Source organism: Glycine soja, chromosome 20 (genome assembly GCF_004193775.1).
Source record: "Glycine soja cultivar W05 chromosome 20, ASM419377v2, whole genome shotgun sequence".
NCBI classification, from domain to species: domain Eukaryota; kingdom Viridiplantae; phylum Streptophyta; class Magnoliopsida; order Fabales; family Fabaceae; genus Glycine; species Glycine soja.
In genome coordinates this window covers 2,903,880-2,919,357 of record NC_041021.1, presented here as the reverse complement: position 1 = coordinate 2,919,357, position 15,478 = coordinate 2,903,880, and the positions used below count along the sequence as shown (strand labels likewise).

At 34.0% G+C, this 15,478-nt stretch overlaps 1 protein-coding gene across 1 annotated transcript; it reads left to right on the top strand.

Annotated features, from left to right (window-relative positions):
• The first annotated feature begins 12,098 nt into the window (after positions 1-12,098).
• Positions 12,099-14,954, top strand: LOC114403576 (26S proteasome non-ATPase regulatory subunit 7 homolog A-like). Its single transcript, XM_028366596.1, has 7 exons — positions 12,099-12,192; positions 12,287-12,368; positions 13,664-13,760; positions 13,928-14,003; positions 14,162-14,220; positions 14,388-14,510; positions 14,760-14,954. Exons 1-7 carry the CDS (start codon positions 12,099-12,101, stop codon positions 14,952-14,954), a joined length of 726 nt encoding a protein of 241 aa, XP_028222397.1.
• Positions 14,955-15,478: the final 524 nt, after the last annotated feature.

Sequence of the window (15,478 nt, the reverse complement as noted above, 5' to 3'; positions counted from 1 at the left end):
ATGCCGAATAACCTAAGGTGGCATTTGCACTAAATCCTCACCGCTTAACCTCTCGATATATATATATAATACACACAACAACACTCCTCTCAAACCACATCACACATCCATCAAAAACATACACAATATTCTCTTTCAAATGGCGCAGCAACAACAAAATCACCGAGACGAGTTCGGGAACGACCAGAGGGCCTATGATGTCCGTCACCGCGATCTCGACGTTGTCAAGAACAACGACGAGGCCGATCGGTGGCGGAACCAGTTCGGAAGCCGAACTGCCATAGACCCCGTGGCGAACTACGCTTACGGGAACATAGGGAGTGGCGGGTACGGAGCGCCACCCACAGGAGAACCGTATGCTGGCCCTAACTATGCAGCCTCGGGGTTTGAATACAGTACTGCTTATGGCACTATTGGTGCTGCTCCCGTGTATGGCGCTCCGACTGAAGGCCATGGAACCGCTGATCGCGGCCGTGGTGACGGTGAAAGGAACAAGAATATGGACATGAATAGGAACAGGAACATGGGTAGGGATCAGAATAAGAAGTGAAGATAATTAAGTTCTAGTACTTTAATTTATAGTAACTTATACTACTAGTGCTATATATATATAAATGTTGTTTGTTAGGAGAAATTATTAGATGATCGGTCTTTGAGCATCACGTCATTCATGATCATGCTAAATAATTATGTCATATGATTATTGATTGAGATCATGGATGGATGATAGGTTGATTTCAGACCACCTAATAATTTAGTTTGTCAGGTCTTGTTTTATTGTTTGTCAAGTGTTGTTTTATGAGGCCGGTTGGTTCTTAGTTTGTGTGGTTGAAAATAAAATGCATGTGGGGGAGTCATGCATGTGAGAGCACCCTATAGTATGGTAGTGGTATAATAACACGTTTGTGAGAAGGAAGTGTATCTTTGCTTGGAAGTGGTATAATACTGTTGTGTCTTTTTTGCTTATAAAATGGGTTCCCATATGATGTCAAGTAGGTTTTTCATGATTCCGAGCATTATAATTTGTACAGAAACTGCATAAGAATATTGAAGCCAATGATAATGCTAGTCAAATACACGCACGTGTGCTGGATATTAGCTAGTCAAATATTATCTTTAGCCTAGAACACAATTATTCTTTATTGGCTCATAATCTTATATGAGCCTTATAGAACCACTTCAGACAGTAAAATTCTTTTTCTTAACTATTTAACACAATTCTTTTCAAATCCAAGAGCTCTAATTAATTATTGAAACAATTTTACCTTAATTTATTCACATCTTTAATGTTATATTATAGGTAAAATCACTATAACTCCTATCGAATGCTGCTTGAAGCTCATGGACCCGCTTGAGTGTATACTCACACTCTTAACTAGGGAGACCAGATTTCCAAAAATGTTGGAAGTATTTGGTAAGTTTTATAAAAAATATTTTCAGAAATAGTTGATTTTTAGTAATATAAAATGTTTATATTTGTTTCATGACTTTTTTATTCTTATAAGAAGTGGGTATCTCATATTTTTATAGGAATGAAAGTTATTTTCTAACACAATGACCACTTTTTACTTCATTCTTTCATATTTTTTATCTCACTTTTATTTTCATTATTTTTAAATATTATTTTTAAATTACTAATGACACAAGTAATATTTTCAAACATGTCTATGTTTAGGGTCGTTTACAAGTGAAATAACTTAAGCATCATGCTAAAGTTTTTTTTTAATCATAAGATGTATTATTTTTTTAATCAAAGGTGAAGTTTTTTTTTTTTCCAATTAATCCCTTTGTTCCCATCTCTTTCATCCACTAGTAGCAAGCACATCGCGTTGTCGATCGCCACCAACAAACAACATTGCGACATCACCATAACCATTACAACGGCGACATCGAAGGAAACCAACTAGGGAGATGATAATGGCAAAACCACTACAATGACAATACTAGGAAACCCTGTGAACGCACCACAATCACTATCGTGAACCCACCATGGCGGCTACAATAATGACAACAACTCTCCCTTTCTTTCTCAAATATGGAAACCACAAACCGGTCACTTTCTCAAATTAGAAAAAAAAAAAACCTTTCTCATATCCACAAAAAGAAGAAAAAAGACACAAACACCATTGTGTGGCCGTCTAGGCTGGCACGAATGTTGTTGTCGTCAAGGTCGAGTCCATCGTTAAGGTCGACTCGACCTTGACGACACACCATCAATACCTGCCGATATGCAAGGTAGTCATCAGACCAAAGGAATATCTATTTCAACCAAACCCAATATGGAGTTGCTCTGCGAAGGTTGCAAATGTTGGCGTTGTTGAAGTGATTTAGTACGTCATCGTGGTTGAAGGTGAGGCAGAAGAGAGATAAAGAGAAGGGTTTTCAAAGGGAAAAATTGGGAAGAGAAAGAAAAATTTAGCCATGGATTTAGAATTTAATTAAGGATATCTAATGGTCCATAAAACTTTTACATGATGCCTAAATTAATTCACCATGTGCATCCTAACCATCATCTTCAAACATAACATTGCTCAGAATCATCATAAATACAATTTTATAACTTAAAACAACAAAGGCTTCCCGTAAATACATTATCTATGTGATGATAAGTTTGTTAACTTATCTTATAAATAATATAAATAATAATTTTTAAATTAATTAATAATATAGAGTTTTTTACGCTGATAATACTTATCTTTTATGCTTATAAAATATTTTGGTTCATGTGGATTTTTTTTTCTGCGTTTGGAATATGGAGAGGCAGATGCGGAGTGCGTGGGGAATTTTGAACGCTATAATATCATGTCATGTCATGCCATGTCACACATGCATGCTGCACTGTTGTAGCTGGACATGTAGCATAAATACGATCTTGAGCTGTACATGCATAAGTACAACTATACAACAAAAATGAAATGTCTGGAATGGAACATATCTAGTTCAAAATGGAAAATTGGAAATCCATGATCTTCAATTTTAGATTATATAATCCCATATAAAGTATTAGATCAAATATTAAAATTATGGACACTTTAATCCTTTAACTTAATAAATAAAATGGCTAAAATATTATATATTTATAATCTTAAAAGAATATTATTTAATAAAAAATTTCAAAAATTTGAATTGCGTCAAATAATTATTTTAGAGATGAATTGAGAGTGTTTACTCAAAAAATTAATTTGCAAATAGAAATGAAGTTTACATTTAAAATAAACTTAGATTCATATATTCTTGTCTTCGATCAACTCATGAATAATGGCTGGCAACGAACATAGTTACTGTTATCTCTTAGTCTATTTGGTAGCTGTTAGATAAATGAAGTTGTGTCCCTTGCTAGGAACAGAAGTATATAGATGTATTCAGGTGAATGTGTGTTTGCCTTTTCAGTTGTAATTTGTGCTTGAGTACTTTTGTCGTGTTATATTTCTTTTTCAATTATATATTCATTTCGTTGTATTCAATTATATTCTACCGTAAAATTATATTGTTGATTAAGAAAAAAACATTTTAAATGCTTTAAAACTATTTTTAGCCAAAATGAGTTTTATAAAATCAGAATTAATCATCCAAAATAATTTGCAAACACTTCCTCTACTATTTCCTGCTTTTAGATGCAGAAATTAATGTTATACACCAAAAAGATCCTTGCAAATTAAATTATTTCACAAGATAAATGTATGTAAAAAAGATCTCAAAGGCCATAGATGAAGACATGAAGTGACGGGTATGAAAATTTCATCAAATATAATATAATAACCTTTTGCCTATATCTATCGATAAATAATTATTTTCGCAACTCGTTGGCATTATCAGACACGCAATTTGAGTTTTTTCTGATGATATCTTTTTTAATACACACACAAAAAAATATTTGGAGTTGGCTGAAAAATTGATCTCCAAAAGCTTAGAAAGGAACCATGAAGTTTGAAACTCCCATTCGTAAACCCGACATGTCCAGCAAGTATTTAATGGCAAAGTATGTCTCATTTCTCATTCTACTACTAAAAAAGTGCTTTTTTACAACACATCTTTTAAGATGATTCTTAGGTAATCGTCTTAAAATGTTAGACAATGACACTTTTGTAAATAATAGGAGATGTACTAAGATTGTTTTTCAAAAATCATCTTAGATGACGGTCATTCTAAGATGATTTTATAAGTAAATTTTTCACTATTTTTAATATTTGAGTGTGTCCCTTTAACTACTGTCTCACGCTCTCCAGTGGGAATACGTATTCTCACTCTCCAAAGATGAAACTCTAGCCCTAAATAAACTCTGAAACCCTCTTTCACCCTCCCTCTGTCTTCATCATTTCCACCCTTCTTTCTCTCTCTCGTCTCACTTGAAACTCCACATACCAATTTTCTTTTCATATGAACCAATTCCAATTCCATTCTTCAGGAGTTGAATCAAAATTGCTAACAACAACATCAACAAGCAGCTCAAGCCATCTCTAGTGGAATCAGCAGACTCCGTCGCGTTTGAGCCCATGCGCCATGTCGTCTTCGTTGACCATTAGGAAGTCGGCGTGCATCTCGTCCACACTCTCCTGGCGTGCGCGAAGACCGTTCAATGTGGATTTGTAGGTTCTTAATTTGAGTCAGTGTGGGTTTTCAAGTAGGGTTCCTAGTTCGTTGGGGAGTTTGATGAGACTAACGGTGTTGGATTTCAACAACCAAAACCTCTCAAGTGAGTTGCCCCTTAAGGTTTTCGGGTTACCAAGTCTTAAGTTGTGGTGCTTTCACTACTAAAAAAAAGGCCTTCTACATCGGTTCTAATGACCTTTCTACATCGATTACGACGCGTGGTGGTAACACAGTGTCGTTGAATACCGACATCGGTTGGAGGACCGTCTTTGAAGGGCGACTTTTCTACATCGATTGTGTAGCTCAACCGATGTAGAATGTGAGCTTTCTACATCGGTTCTAAGGTTGAAGCCGATGTAGAATGGTAGGGTTTCTACATCGGTTATCAGTCAACCGATGTAGAATGGGTAATAATGGCAAGGTTTCTACATCTGTTATAAGTCAATCGATGTAGAATTTGAAGGATTTCTACATCGGTTATAAGTCAACCGATGTAGAATTTGAAGGATTTCCATATTGGACATTCATTTGGTAGCTTCATAGCAGTCACATATTAAAATATCAAAGAGTAATGAAAGTAAAGCAAAAATTTAGTAACATAATTTCCGCAAATTTATTTGACACATAAAGCATGAATTATACTACACAAAGCTTATTTATTTTTAGAATATGGAGAACCATTGGCTCAATGTGCAGAAAATGTTACATAAAAAGGTTACACATACAATTCATCTGACAAAGATTCAACTTCAGGATAATTTGCTTTGTTCCATTTAAAGTCCTGTTCTGCCAAATGATAGAAGGAACATTGCCACTCAATGAATTTTTTTCAATTGACCAGTCATAGGGAAAGATATGTCTTAAAAAATCGTTGGTTTTATTCCATGTAACGAGAGAGCCACAAGCAAAATTAATGAATCCTACACAAGTAAGGGTGGGTCATATTATAATTATTCTATGCCTTTCTCTCTTCATAACAAGACCATAACAAAGATGAGAGGATCCTAATCCATGGATAGATGAATACCTCTTCCTTCATGCATGCATCCAAACACATTATCCGCATTCCATAATTTGGTATAAACTCTGCTATACGCAATGCTTTGTTACTCCCCATGGAGCTCTGAAGATCAGATTGTGAAGGGTCAGCCAAACTCCAGAGTTTCAATGTTCCTCTAGGATCAGCTGTGAAGACATACCTACACAATTGTGTCACCAGAGAATGATAATATTTTGTTAATTTGAAACAAAGCAAAATAAAAGAATAGTTTAAGAAATGGAATGGGGCAAACTAGAAAATAGTGTAATATACTGGAATCTCCTATTTGATAGTGCTATGTGGTAAGATGAAACTAAAGAAGTACATTTTTTTTAATTACATACACTTAATAACGAGACCAGGACACTCATCAGGGGAAAGTAAAGAAGGGTAGATTCACATCTCATCAACGGGCATTATGTATCTATGCATGGTTTAAGAAATTCATTACCTACATCCCATAGAGAAACTTTCTAAATTTATCTTTTAATTTAAAAATACAGCCTGCACAGTGCACACTTTTTGTAACAACAAAAAATTACAGCTTGCATGCACGTGCTCCTTTTTTAGATTAGTAATATTATGTGCTAAAATTTAATTAAGATATAAATTATACATTTCTCATATAAAGGGTTATAGTATAATATTTGTTTTCTTAAATAAAATAAGAAATAAGTAGTTAAAAGGAATTTTATCTCCTAAATGTTGTTGTCCTAAAGGTAAAAATAAAATAAAATTTAAGAAAATACTGTTAATAATTTTTATCTCCCAAAAAATTTACTAGGACCTCGTAATCCCTCAAGATAAAAAAATAAAACACTAACCACGTACAGGCCATCAAGTTCAATTTAATTGACTACAACTTCCTAGGCAAATATTAATTGACTACAACTTCCTATACACTAGTACCCATGAGTATTGATTGCACTTTATCATGTTATACATGAACGTACTATTTCCTAGATGCATTAACTAATATTTCCAAATTAAAACTTCCCAAACAAAGGAACCGAATAATATTCAAGTCTTAAGGAAAGGTAAATTTTAGCATGTTTATATAATGATTTTCTTGTTAATTAAATTTACCTCACAAAAGACAAGTTTAGATTTTTTTTATTCTTAACTCAACTAATGATCGTAACCCAAACTCGTGCATATGTCTAGTGGAACCAAACTGTGATTTCCTAATAAATTGGAGAAGGAAGCTTGCGACCCAACAATATATCAAGCTCGCCACCCACTATCTATCTAAGGATATTTCCCCCCTTTTGATTTGGTATTCTTGCTAATGACTTGGTTCCTGTAAAGCATGCGGCATAATTCACATGATTTTTCTAAGGATATTTTCCCCCTTTTGATTCTAGCTATTTTTTTTAATTATCAGTAGGACAAGGAAAACAGCAAAACTACGACCTACTTATAGGAACCTTTTTAATATAAATGTATAATTGTTTTATTAACAATTTAATTTTAATGAGACAAAAATTATACTCACAAAAGTTATAATAACACTTAATAAAAGGCAAAATAAATTACTAACACATTGTTATATCTCATTGAGTGCTAACATAGAAATAACAGAAGCTATAAAGAAGTTAGTTGGCTAGCCACATGCGCATCGAGAGCACTTAGGGGATCATCAAAGATGTACACATGAGAATTGGAGTAGACAGCTCTAACCATGGATACTCTCTGCTTTTGGCCACCGCTGATGTTTACCCCTCTTTCACCAATTTCAGTAAGATCATGACCACCCTAGTCATTAAAAGAAAGAAGGAAGCAAGGCCTACCAACTTAAAAATCTAATAATTAAATTGAAAATTCATTGTATGCACTTAAATGCTATAACTCATATACACTCACCGACAGTATATTAGAATCATATAACTTGACTAAGACACATTATATAAATAGCAAAAATGTACCTGCAACTGATGATCAATGTTCCCCACAAATCAGTCCACTCTGCATCCTTGAAGACATGTAGCCTATATATAGCAACCTTAAAGTAGAAATTGCATTCATTCTTACTGCCTGTCCTATCACTTCTAACAATCTAAATTAACTTTATAAGCACCAAAAATACATGTTTTGAATATATTCTACCATGATCACATCCAGAAGCAAGAGTACAGAATTAATAACATTGTTTTAAATGAGAAAAAGGAGGAATACTAGTAGAGCATGTTCCTGTACGTGGAAATATATATATATATATATATATATATATATATATATATATATATCAAATATAAAATTCATGAACCAATGTTAACTGTGTACATGCTTACAAAAAATTGTATATTATCAACTGTGTACATCACAAGCAATGTACTTCATCATTTTTTTATTCACATGAAATGTATTCTAAAAAGGAAATGTTCCAGACTAAGTATAGGGAAGGAGATGGATCCCCAAGCAACTTAGGCATGATTTGGTGGATAGCTGAAGAGAGAGAATGCTAAAATATCAATATATATTTGATAAATTTATATCCATCCTTGCTTCTAAGATGGATTGAGAACATCAACCATAAGAAATATATAATTCAGAAAGCATAAGCAAAATAAATAAGTGCGAAGTACTGAACAAAGATATCTTACATACCTAAAAAAGTGGCCCATAGACCAGCAAGTGCATCAAGATATTTCTTCCCGTTAATGTCATATACATAGCTTCCCTGGATCAATTAATCAGGTAAATAACATAATTGAAAAAGTAGTTATCATTAAATCTTTAAAATGAAAACAAAGGAAACTGTGATTTCCTAAATATATCACATTAAAGTAATATCTAAAAAATCACAAAAACAGCAACAAAGTTCACCTCTGACCTTTCTATGACCAGGGGATGCAAATCAGTAGTCTGCCACCCAGCTGTGAAAGGAGCAAGCATGCTATGGCCTTTGAACCTGACAAAATTGAAGCAATTCAGCAATTTTACTGACACTAAACATATAGGGTTTGCAAATTTATAACTTCAAAATGATTTGTCATTGTTTTGTTAAACAAAAAAAAAAAGAATAGAGTTCATACATGGACTCTCCAAATGAATATCTTTTCAATTTATAGTTATCATAACTGCCAGTGAACTCAAAATAGGAATCTAAAGAGAAAAGAGAGGTGTTAGATAATGCATTCAACATACTCTTGATTGCATCAAAATCATAAATACTGACCAGAGAGATGTCCTAGTCATTCACTTCTCCCTTTGGATAATAAAAGGCTATTCATACCTCCAGTTTAATACAATTAGCTTGAAATCTCAAAAGAAAAAGCAAAGCGACAATATTCAGCACCATATTTTATTATAGAAAGCAATGATTGTGATATTGAGTTTAAAGGCACTATACCAATTAAGAGACATGCAAGACAGAGCTACTATCAATACACAAAAGCACACATGATCAGAAAGTGGTAAGAAGTTATCATAGAAGAACCATATACCCTTGACCATTTTTCACATCATTAGAGGAAGTATCCTTTGCCAAGGAAGCCTCCATGCTATTTGATCTAGACAATAAGGGAGCCTGAAGGAGATTTTCTTGACCACTTCTGGAAACCGCAGCATATGCTAAAGATGAAGCAGTTTGTAAATAGAAAACAAAATAAGTATCATAAAACAAATAAGAGTTATGTGTAACAAATAGGACTATTTTTGGACCATCCATTTACATAAAAAGAAATCAATAAAATTGAATGAACAACGAGCTTCTTCCAACTTCCGTTGTCCAAGGTAAAACTGCCCAAGGTTATGAACAGCGACCCCAACCCTGCATGATCAAAGATTCAAATTGAAGCCACTAGGCCAAGGTTGTAGAAATGTGGACATATTAATTTTTACTTAATTAATATTTGCAAATCACATGGCATGTATAAGTGTGATTTGTCCATAGCTTAAACAAGAAAAGGAACATCTAGTTCAAGGACCAAGCCATGTTTATCGATACCATAACCTAAGGAAAACTGGAAGAGCAACCCACACGTGAGATTGTTTTATAATATGTATGACCAATATGGTTTTCTTATTAGACCATGAAAAGTAAAAGAAAGACTGAGGTACCCCTTTGAATTGAATGCTCTAATTTATTCTTCAATCTTACAATTGTGGGGCTCCATATTCTGTTCTTTAATCCTTTTCTTCTTTTATTTTTTTTTCTTCTATAGCATAAATAAATGTAAAGATAAGGTGCCATTCAACACCAACTACGAGCTTGCTGGAAGCTGTAATAGTCAAAAGAGCTGAATGTCCCTCTCAGAAAAATTAAATTGAATGAACCCAAATTCCTGTGACAATGAAAGTTGTGTTCTAGTTTCCATTTTCTACTGGCAAGTTTTGTATTAAAAATGTTCTTTAGCAGCAAAACCTTAGACAAACTATCTCATAAGCATCAAGAGGAACATCAATCAGTACATCCTATCAACTAAGCCAAGACCCTCGGATATTTAAAACAAAAAAGAATGGAAGGAAGACAAAAGAAACATATTTGCAAATGATGTAAACTCAAGAAAGAGTCAAGGTACCATTTGATTGGATGATGAATCCACCATCAATGAGATTAGAGCATCTAAGCATGCACCTTGCTCAAGCACTCCACGAGTGGATAATATATTCATTAAAACCTGCAAAGGGGGCAACAATTTTTACATAAACAACTTAGTAGCTAACAGAGTGTTTTCACAGAAATGGAAAAAACGAAAAGATGTAAACAAAAAAAATGATGGACACCTGACTTGAATAGCGTTGTGTTGATGGGCGAGAGCAGTACTTTGAGGGTGAAGCAAAAAACACCCTTCCAAGACTCTAAGAGCGAGCTCAACTTCAGCATCATCAGATCTGGTCTGACCCGGTCACTGACCGAGTCGACTCGCCCGACTCACCTACCTCCACCGAGTCCCAATCACTCCTCTCCAAGGACCACATCATCGTCGCCATCTCCGATTTGCACACTCACAGCAACAATCAGTTCAACTCGCTCTTGAAAAGCGCGTGTTTCACAGAAGATTTCAAGGAGAACTGCGATTTTCTCTTTGGAACGGAATGCTTCATGCCGGTGCTGGTTGGAAGTTGCGAGAGAGGAATTCACATTCAAGAGAGAGGACATTGGGTTTGGTTTCAGCGGTGGATGCGTCTTCTCGAGAGCCTAGGGAAGATGAAAGAGACAATGAAAAAAGAAAAACGAGCGGGACGAGGAGAGAGGAATTGAAGAGTCATGCGTTTTTTTAAAATTACTCTGACTCAACTACGGTTTTTATGAGAAATCGTTTTTGAATGGTACAAAACAAAGGGGGTTTTCATAAAACCGCCTTCGTAACATTTATATCAAATGCGGTTAACGAAAAACATTGTTAACGCTTTATAAAAGTTTGATTTAATTTCAAAAATGCCACCAAAAGCTTTACTACATCGTTTTTCTCATAACCGACTTAGATTTAACGATGTTGAATCACCCTTTTCTAGTAGTGTTTAAGAGAACCGTTTGAGTGGTGATGTTCCTAAGGGTTTCACGCTTACTCTAATGCAGGTCCGTGGGTTACCTTGTGCTCACAATTTTCATGTTGAATGCATTGATGATTGGCTTAGGCTCAATGTGAAATGTCCTTAGCGTCGTTGCTTAGTTTTATCTTTTCTACTTCAACATGAGAAGGTGTTGTATGGAATTTTAAGCATTTGTCCTCCTCCCAGAAACATTTTAATTAGAATTTATCATTGTTTTGTAGGGTGCGCTCCTTCGTCATATAATCCTATGCTTTTATTCCTCAAAAGGATATATCAACCAAGCGTTATTCGACGAAAAAGGAACCATGGATTTTTTGCTCGGTTAATCCCTTATCTTTTTTGCTTATATGTTAATTTATCTTGAGAAAACTGATAAAAAAAATTATCATGAGAAAAAGAAGTAGAAATGATCAAAACAGAGGGTTCTAGCAAGTGGTGGCCGTGGACTCTACGTCTCATATCCGCCTTCGCTTACACCCAAATCAACATTCCACACATGCTACGGATCCAATAATTATTTCAATTTTAACTTAATTCAAATCTTAGTTCAGAGGATTTGTGCCCTATCTTTAACTAGATATAGTAGAGTAGCTTTTTGTTAAGTGTGACGTTTACCATCTTAGCTTTGTTAAGTGCTAGAAGCCTTCATGTGAAGAGATGATTAGGACTTTCTCAAAATTAATAATAATGGAATTACCCCTTGCCGACAGCTTTGCGAAAAGTTATGAATTGTTAAATTAACATTGATTGTTATGTGTTATGTATAACAGATGATTAAATATTGAAGTTTCATGTGGCACTAGTTGCTTCATTGTTATGTTTACTATGTTGGATTTCCAATTTGAATGTATAAGATTGTTACTTCCAAAATGAATTTTTTTGAGATGTTTCAATGTGCAATTTAGAAAATTAACAGCTACTAGGGTGTATGAATTGTCTGTCTCTCACTACTTGGTTATCTAATTTGACAATGCCCTTTGAAGAAGATGACAAGGATCCTAACATTTGGTTTCTTGACCATAATTACCATGAATCGATGTTTTCCATGTTTAAAAGAATAAATGGTATGAGTAGGAATTTTTTTCCTTTTCTTGTATGTCTTTTTCAATTGAAGATCTCTTATCTAATTGAACATGGGTTTTTCTTTTTGGTTTACAACAAAGGAGCATGTTGTGGGGTGGTATAGCACTGGTCCAAAGTTGCGTGAAAATGACTTTGACACTCATGGGTTATTTAATGTGTATGTTTGTTGATCTGAATTTCTCTATATAATAATTTTTAATTGTTGTGTATTGTGTATTCTTCACTTTATTTGAGCATTAATATTTCACAGTTTTGCTGAAAAATAATATAGTGGCTTGGCTTGGCAAGTTCTTTATCCTTGTCAATATAATTGTCATAAATTGATTGAAACTTCATACTAGGTGTTACTCTTATTCTCTTTGTCTCTTTCTATCTTTAATGTTTTTGTTAGTGCTTAGCTTTACTGAGCTTTAAAAGATTGGCTAAAATTTTGTTAAAACATAAGCACTTAGACAATGAAGGAAAGTTGGAGTTGCTGCACATGATGTCCAACGTTATGACAAGGAATCAGATTGGGCTGCACAATGCATAAGTCAAGATAAAATGTCAAATGAAGAATTGAAGCTGCAGGATCCACGATGTCGGACACGATGTCCTGACATCCGGCCCGAAAATACTGGACACATAAATCTGTTATATCTTTAACAGATTAATGTGCAGTTAGCAACAGATTTGGCGATCTATCTTTAGGAACGAATTAAAAGATAATTAAAGTTCGAATTACAAACTTGAATAGTTCGTTCAGGGATTAAAGATTAAAGATAAAAACTAAAAGATCAAACTGTATCTTTTAGATCTTTAAGTGCAGATTTTCAGGAAAATGATAGATCTCATCCAGCACAAGTAGTTGCAGCCCAGATACGCACACTGCTATATAAACATGAAGGCTGCACGAGTTTTCTACCAAGTCCGGGATTGAAGAGTTATTTTGTGAGTTTTGGGACTTGAGTGTTTTGTGAGCCACCTTGATGTTATCCTAACATCAAGTGTTGGACCTGAGTGTGTAGAGTTGATCTCTATTGTTCAGAGAGCAATCTCTGGTGTGTATTTGATTTAATTGTAAACACGGGAGAGTGATTGAGAGGGAGTGAGAGGGGTTCTCATATCTAAGAGTGGTTCTTAGGTAGAGGTTGCACGGGTAGTGGTTAGGTGAGAAGGTTGTAAACAGTGGCTGTTAGATCTTCGAACTAACACTATTTTAGTGGATTTCCTCCCTGGCTTGGTAGCCCCCAGATGTAGGTGACGTTGCACCGAACTGGGTTAACAATTCTCTTGTGTTATTCACTTGTTTAATCTGTTCATAAGGTCAAATATAATCTGCATGTTCTAAAGCGCGATGTCGTGACATCCTGTACGACATCTGTCATTGATATCAGAATTTCAGTTTTCATTTGTAGTTTTGTGTACCTGATCAATCTTTATCCAAATTAATCAAGCTTAAAATTGTTGCAGCTATGTTCCAAATCCTGTCTTGGTTATAATTGATGTTGAACCTAAGGAATTAGGAATCCCAAGAAAAACATATTATGTCGTTGAAGAGGTTAAAGAGGTACAAATTAAGCCCTTCATATCTTTGATAGAATTCTTATATTCATGTTCTTGCTGTTATTTTACAAAAGTAATCCTGATGTATGTGATGGTGGGAGGGGAGCTAGTGTTTGCTCAACACAAAATTAGTATTCCAAGAAACTGACATATAGTTTATTCTGTGTACATAATGCCACTCAAAAAAGTCAAAAGGTGTTTGTACATGTGCCATCAGAGATTACTACTAATGAAGTTGAGGAAATATGTATGTCATGCCATTCAATGTAAAATTGATGTATTTCTTCTTATGTTTTGTTTATATTTTGTTTGATTCAAAATTTCTATATGAAAATTATGAATTTTATCCATACAATTGTGTAACCATTTTCTCTTGTTTTTTTAATTCTTCTTACCTTTGTGCAGTAGTGGAACACTTGCTTAGATATGTGAAGGATACAACCATTAGCATCCTTGTGACAAAGGTTTCATTTGTCCCTTTTAACCAGTTCATTTGTTTTTGTAATTCCTTTCCCTTTGTACTCTTTAGTCTTGTTACTTTTCTATTTTTTGTTTTTTCTTTGTAATACTTTTGAAATTCTTTTAAGCAAATGAATTGATGATGAGAGTTGACAATGCTATTTTTACATAGGTAAGTGCAAACCTCACAACCTTGAAGGGTTTGGATGCAAGACTTAAAGAGATCAGGGGTTTCTTTGACCTTGTTATTGATGGAAAGCTTCCATTAAACCATGAGATCCTGTACCATCTGCAAGTTTGTTTCTCATATTCTTGCTTAGTAAATGTTGATTATTTGGCTTTGTTATCAATTGGTTCTTGAATCTTGATTTAGTATTTTCTGCTGGTCCATAATTCTTTAATATAATTTAGAACCTTTTTGTAACAAAACCAATAAACCATGTGATGTAACATTAATGGCGGCTGGGAACCATTGAAGTTTTTTTTTTTTTTTGCTTATGCTACATTATTGTGTTTCACCATTTCTTATCTTGCATGTTTTTAGGACGTGTTTAACCTGTTACCAAATCTCAATGTTGTTGATCTTTTGTCAAGGCTTTGGTATAGGGCTCCAGAACTTCTTTTGGGTTCAACTGATTATGGATTCAACATTGATCTCTGTAGTGCAGGATGCCTATTGGCTGAGATGCTTGTTGGAAGACCAATTATGCCTGGCAGGACAGGGGTACCAATTAGCTAACTTGAGCCTATGATCATGAAAGATTTTAGATTCCCATTAATCTTGATCTCATGCATTATAGGGCTCTAGAACTTCTTTTAATAAAATACGACAAATAAATGAATCCAACCCTATGTATCTAACCTTGTGACTTGTCTACCAAATTAAACTATTTCTCCTCTTTCTTTTCATTCTGGATGGACGTATACATGGTTGTTTATGTCCTTTTTTCTGAATTGTCTTAGTAATGTCTTTTAAAAATCTAATATGTTTCTTTTTTGTATTCGATAAAATTAGAAGATAAATTAACTAAAAGATAAATTAGCTCATTAAATGAAAATTAGGATATAAATATTTTGTTTTTGAATATTTTAGAGAATAAAATGAACTAATAAAAATGGATTTGTACTATAATTTTGATGATTTTATATATCATAAAGAAATGTTTATTGATGAGAATGAGAGTGAAAGAAAGTGTTAATAATTTTTAATATAAAAAATGTAAAAGAAGAATTCTAATAAGATATTAAGAAAAAAATGGAGAA

What these genes read in the sequence shown, in the direction of transcription:
- LOC114403576 (XM_028366596.1), top strand. Translation starts at nt 12,099, where the DNA reads ATGCCCTTTGAAGAAGATGACAAGGATCCTAACATTTGGTTTCTTGAC. An exon ending in ACTCATGGGTTATTTAATGT is followed by an intron (nt 12,369 to 13,663) that starts GTATGTTTGTTG and finishes AAATTGTTGCAG; the next exon opens with CTATGTTCCAAATCCTGTCT. An exon ending in TCGTTGAAGAGGTTAAAGAG is followed by an intron (nt 13,761 to 13,927) that starts GTACAAATTAAG and finishes TTCTGTGTACAT; the next exon opens with AATGCCACTCAAAAAAGTCA.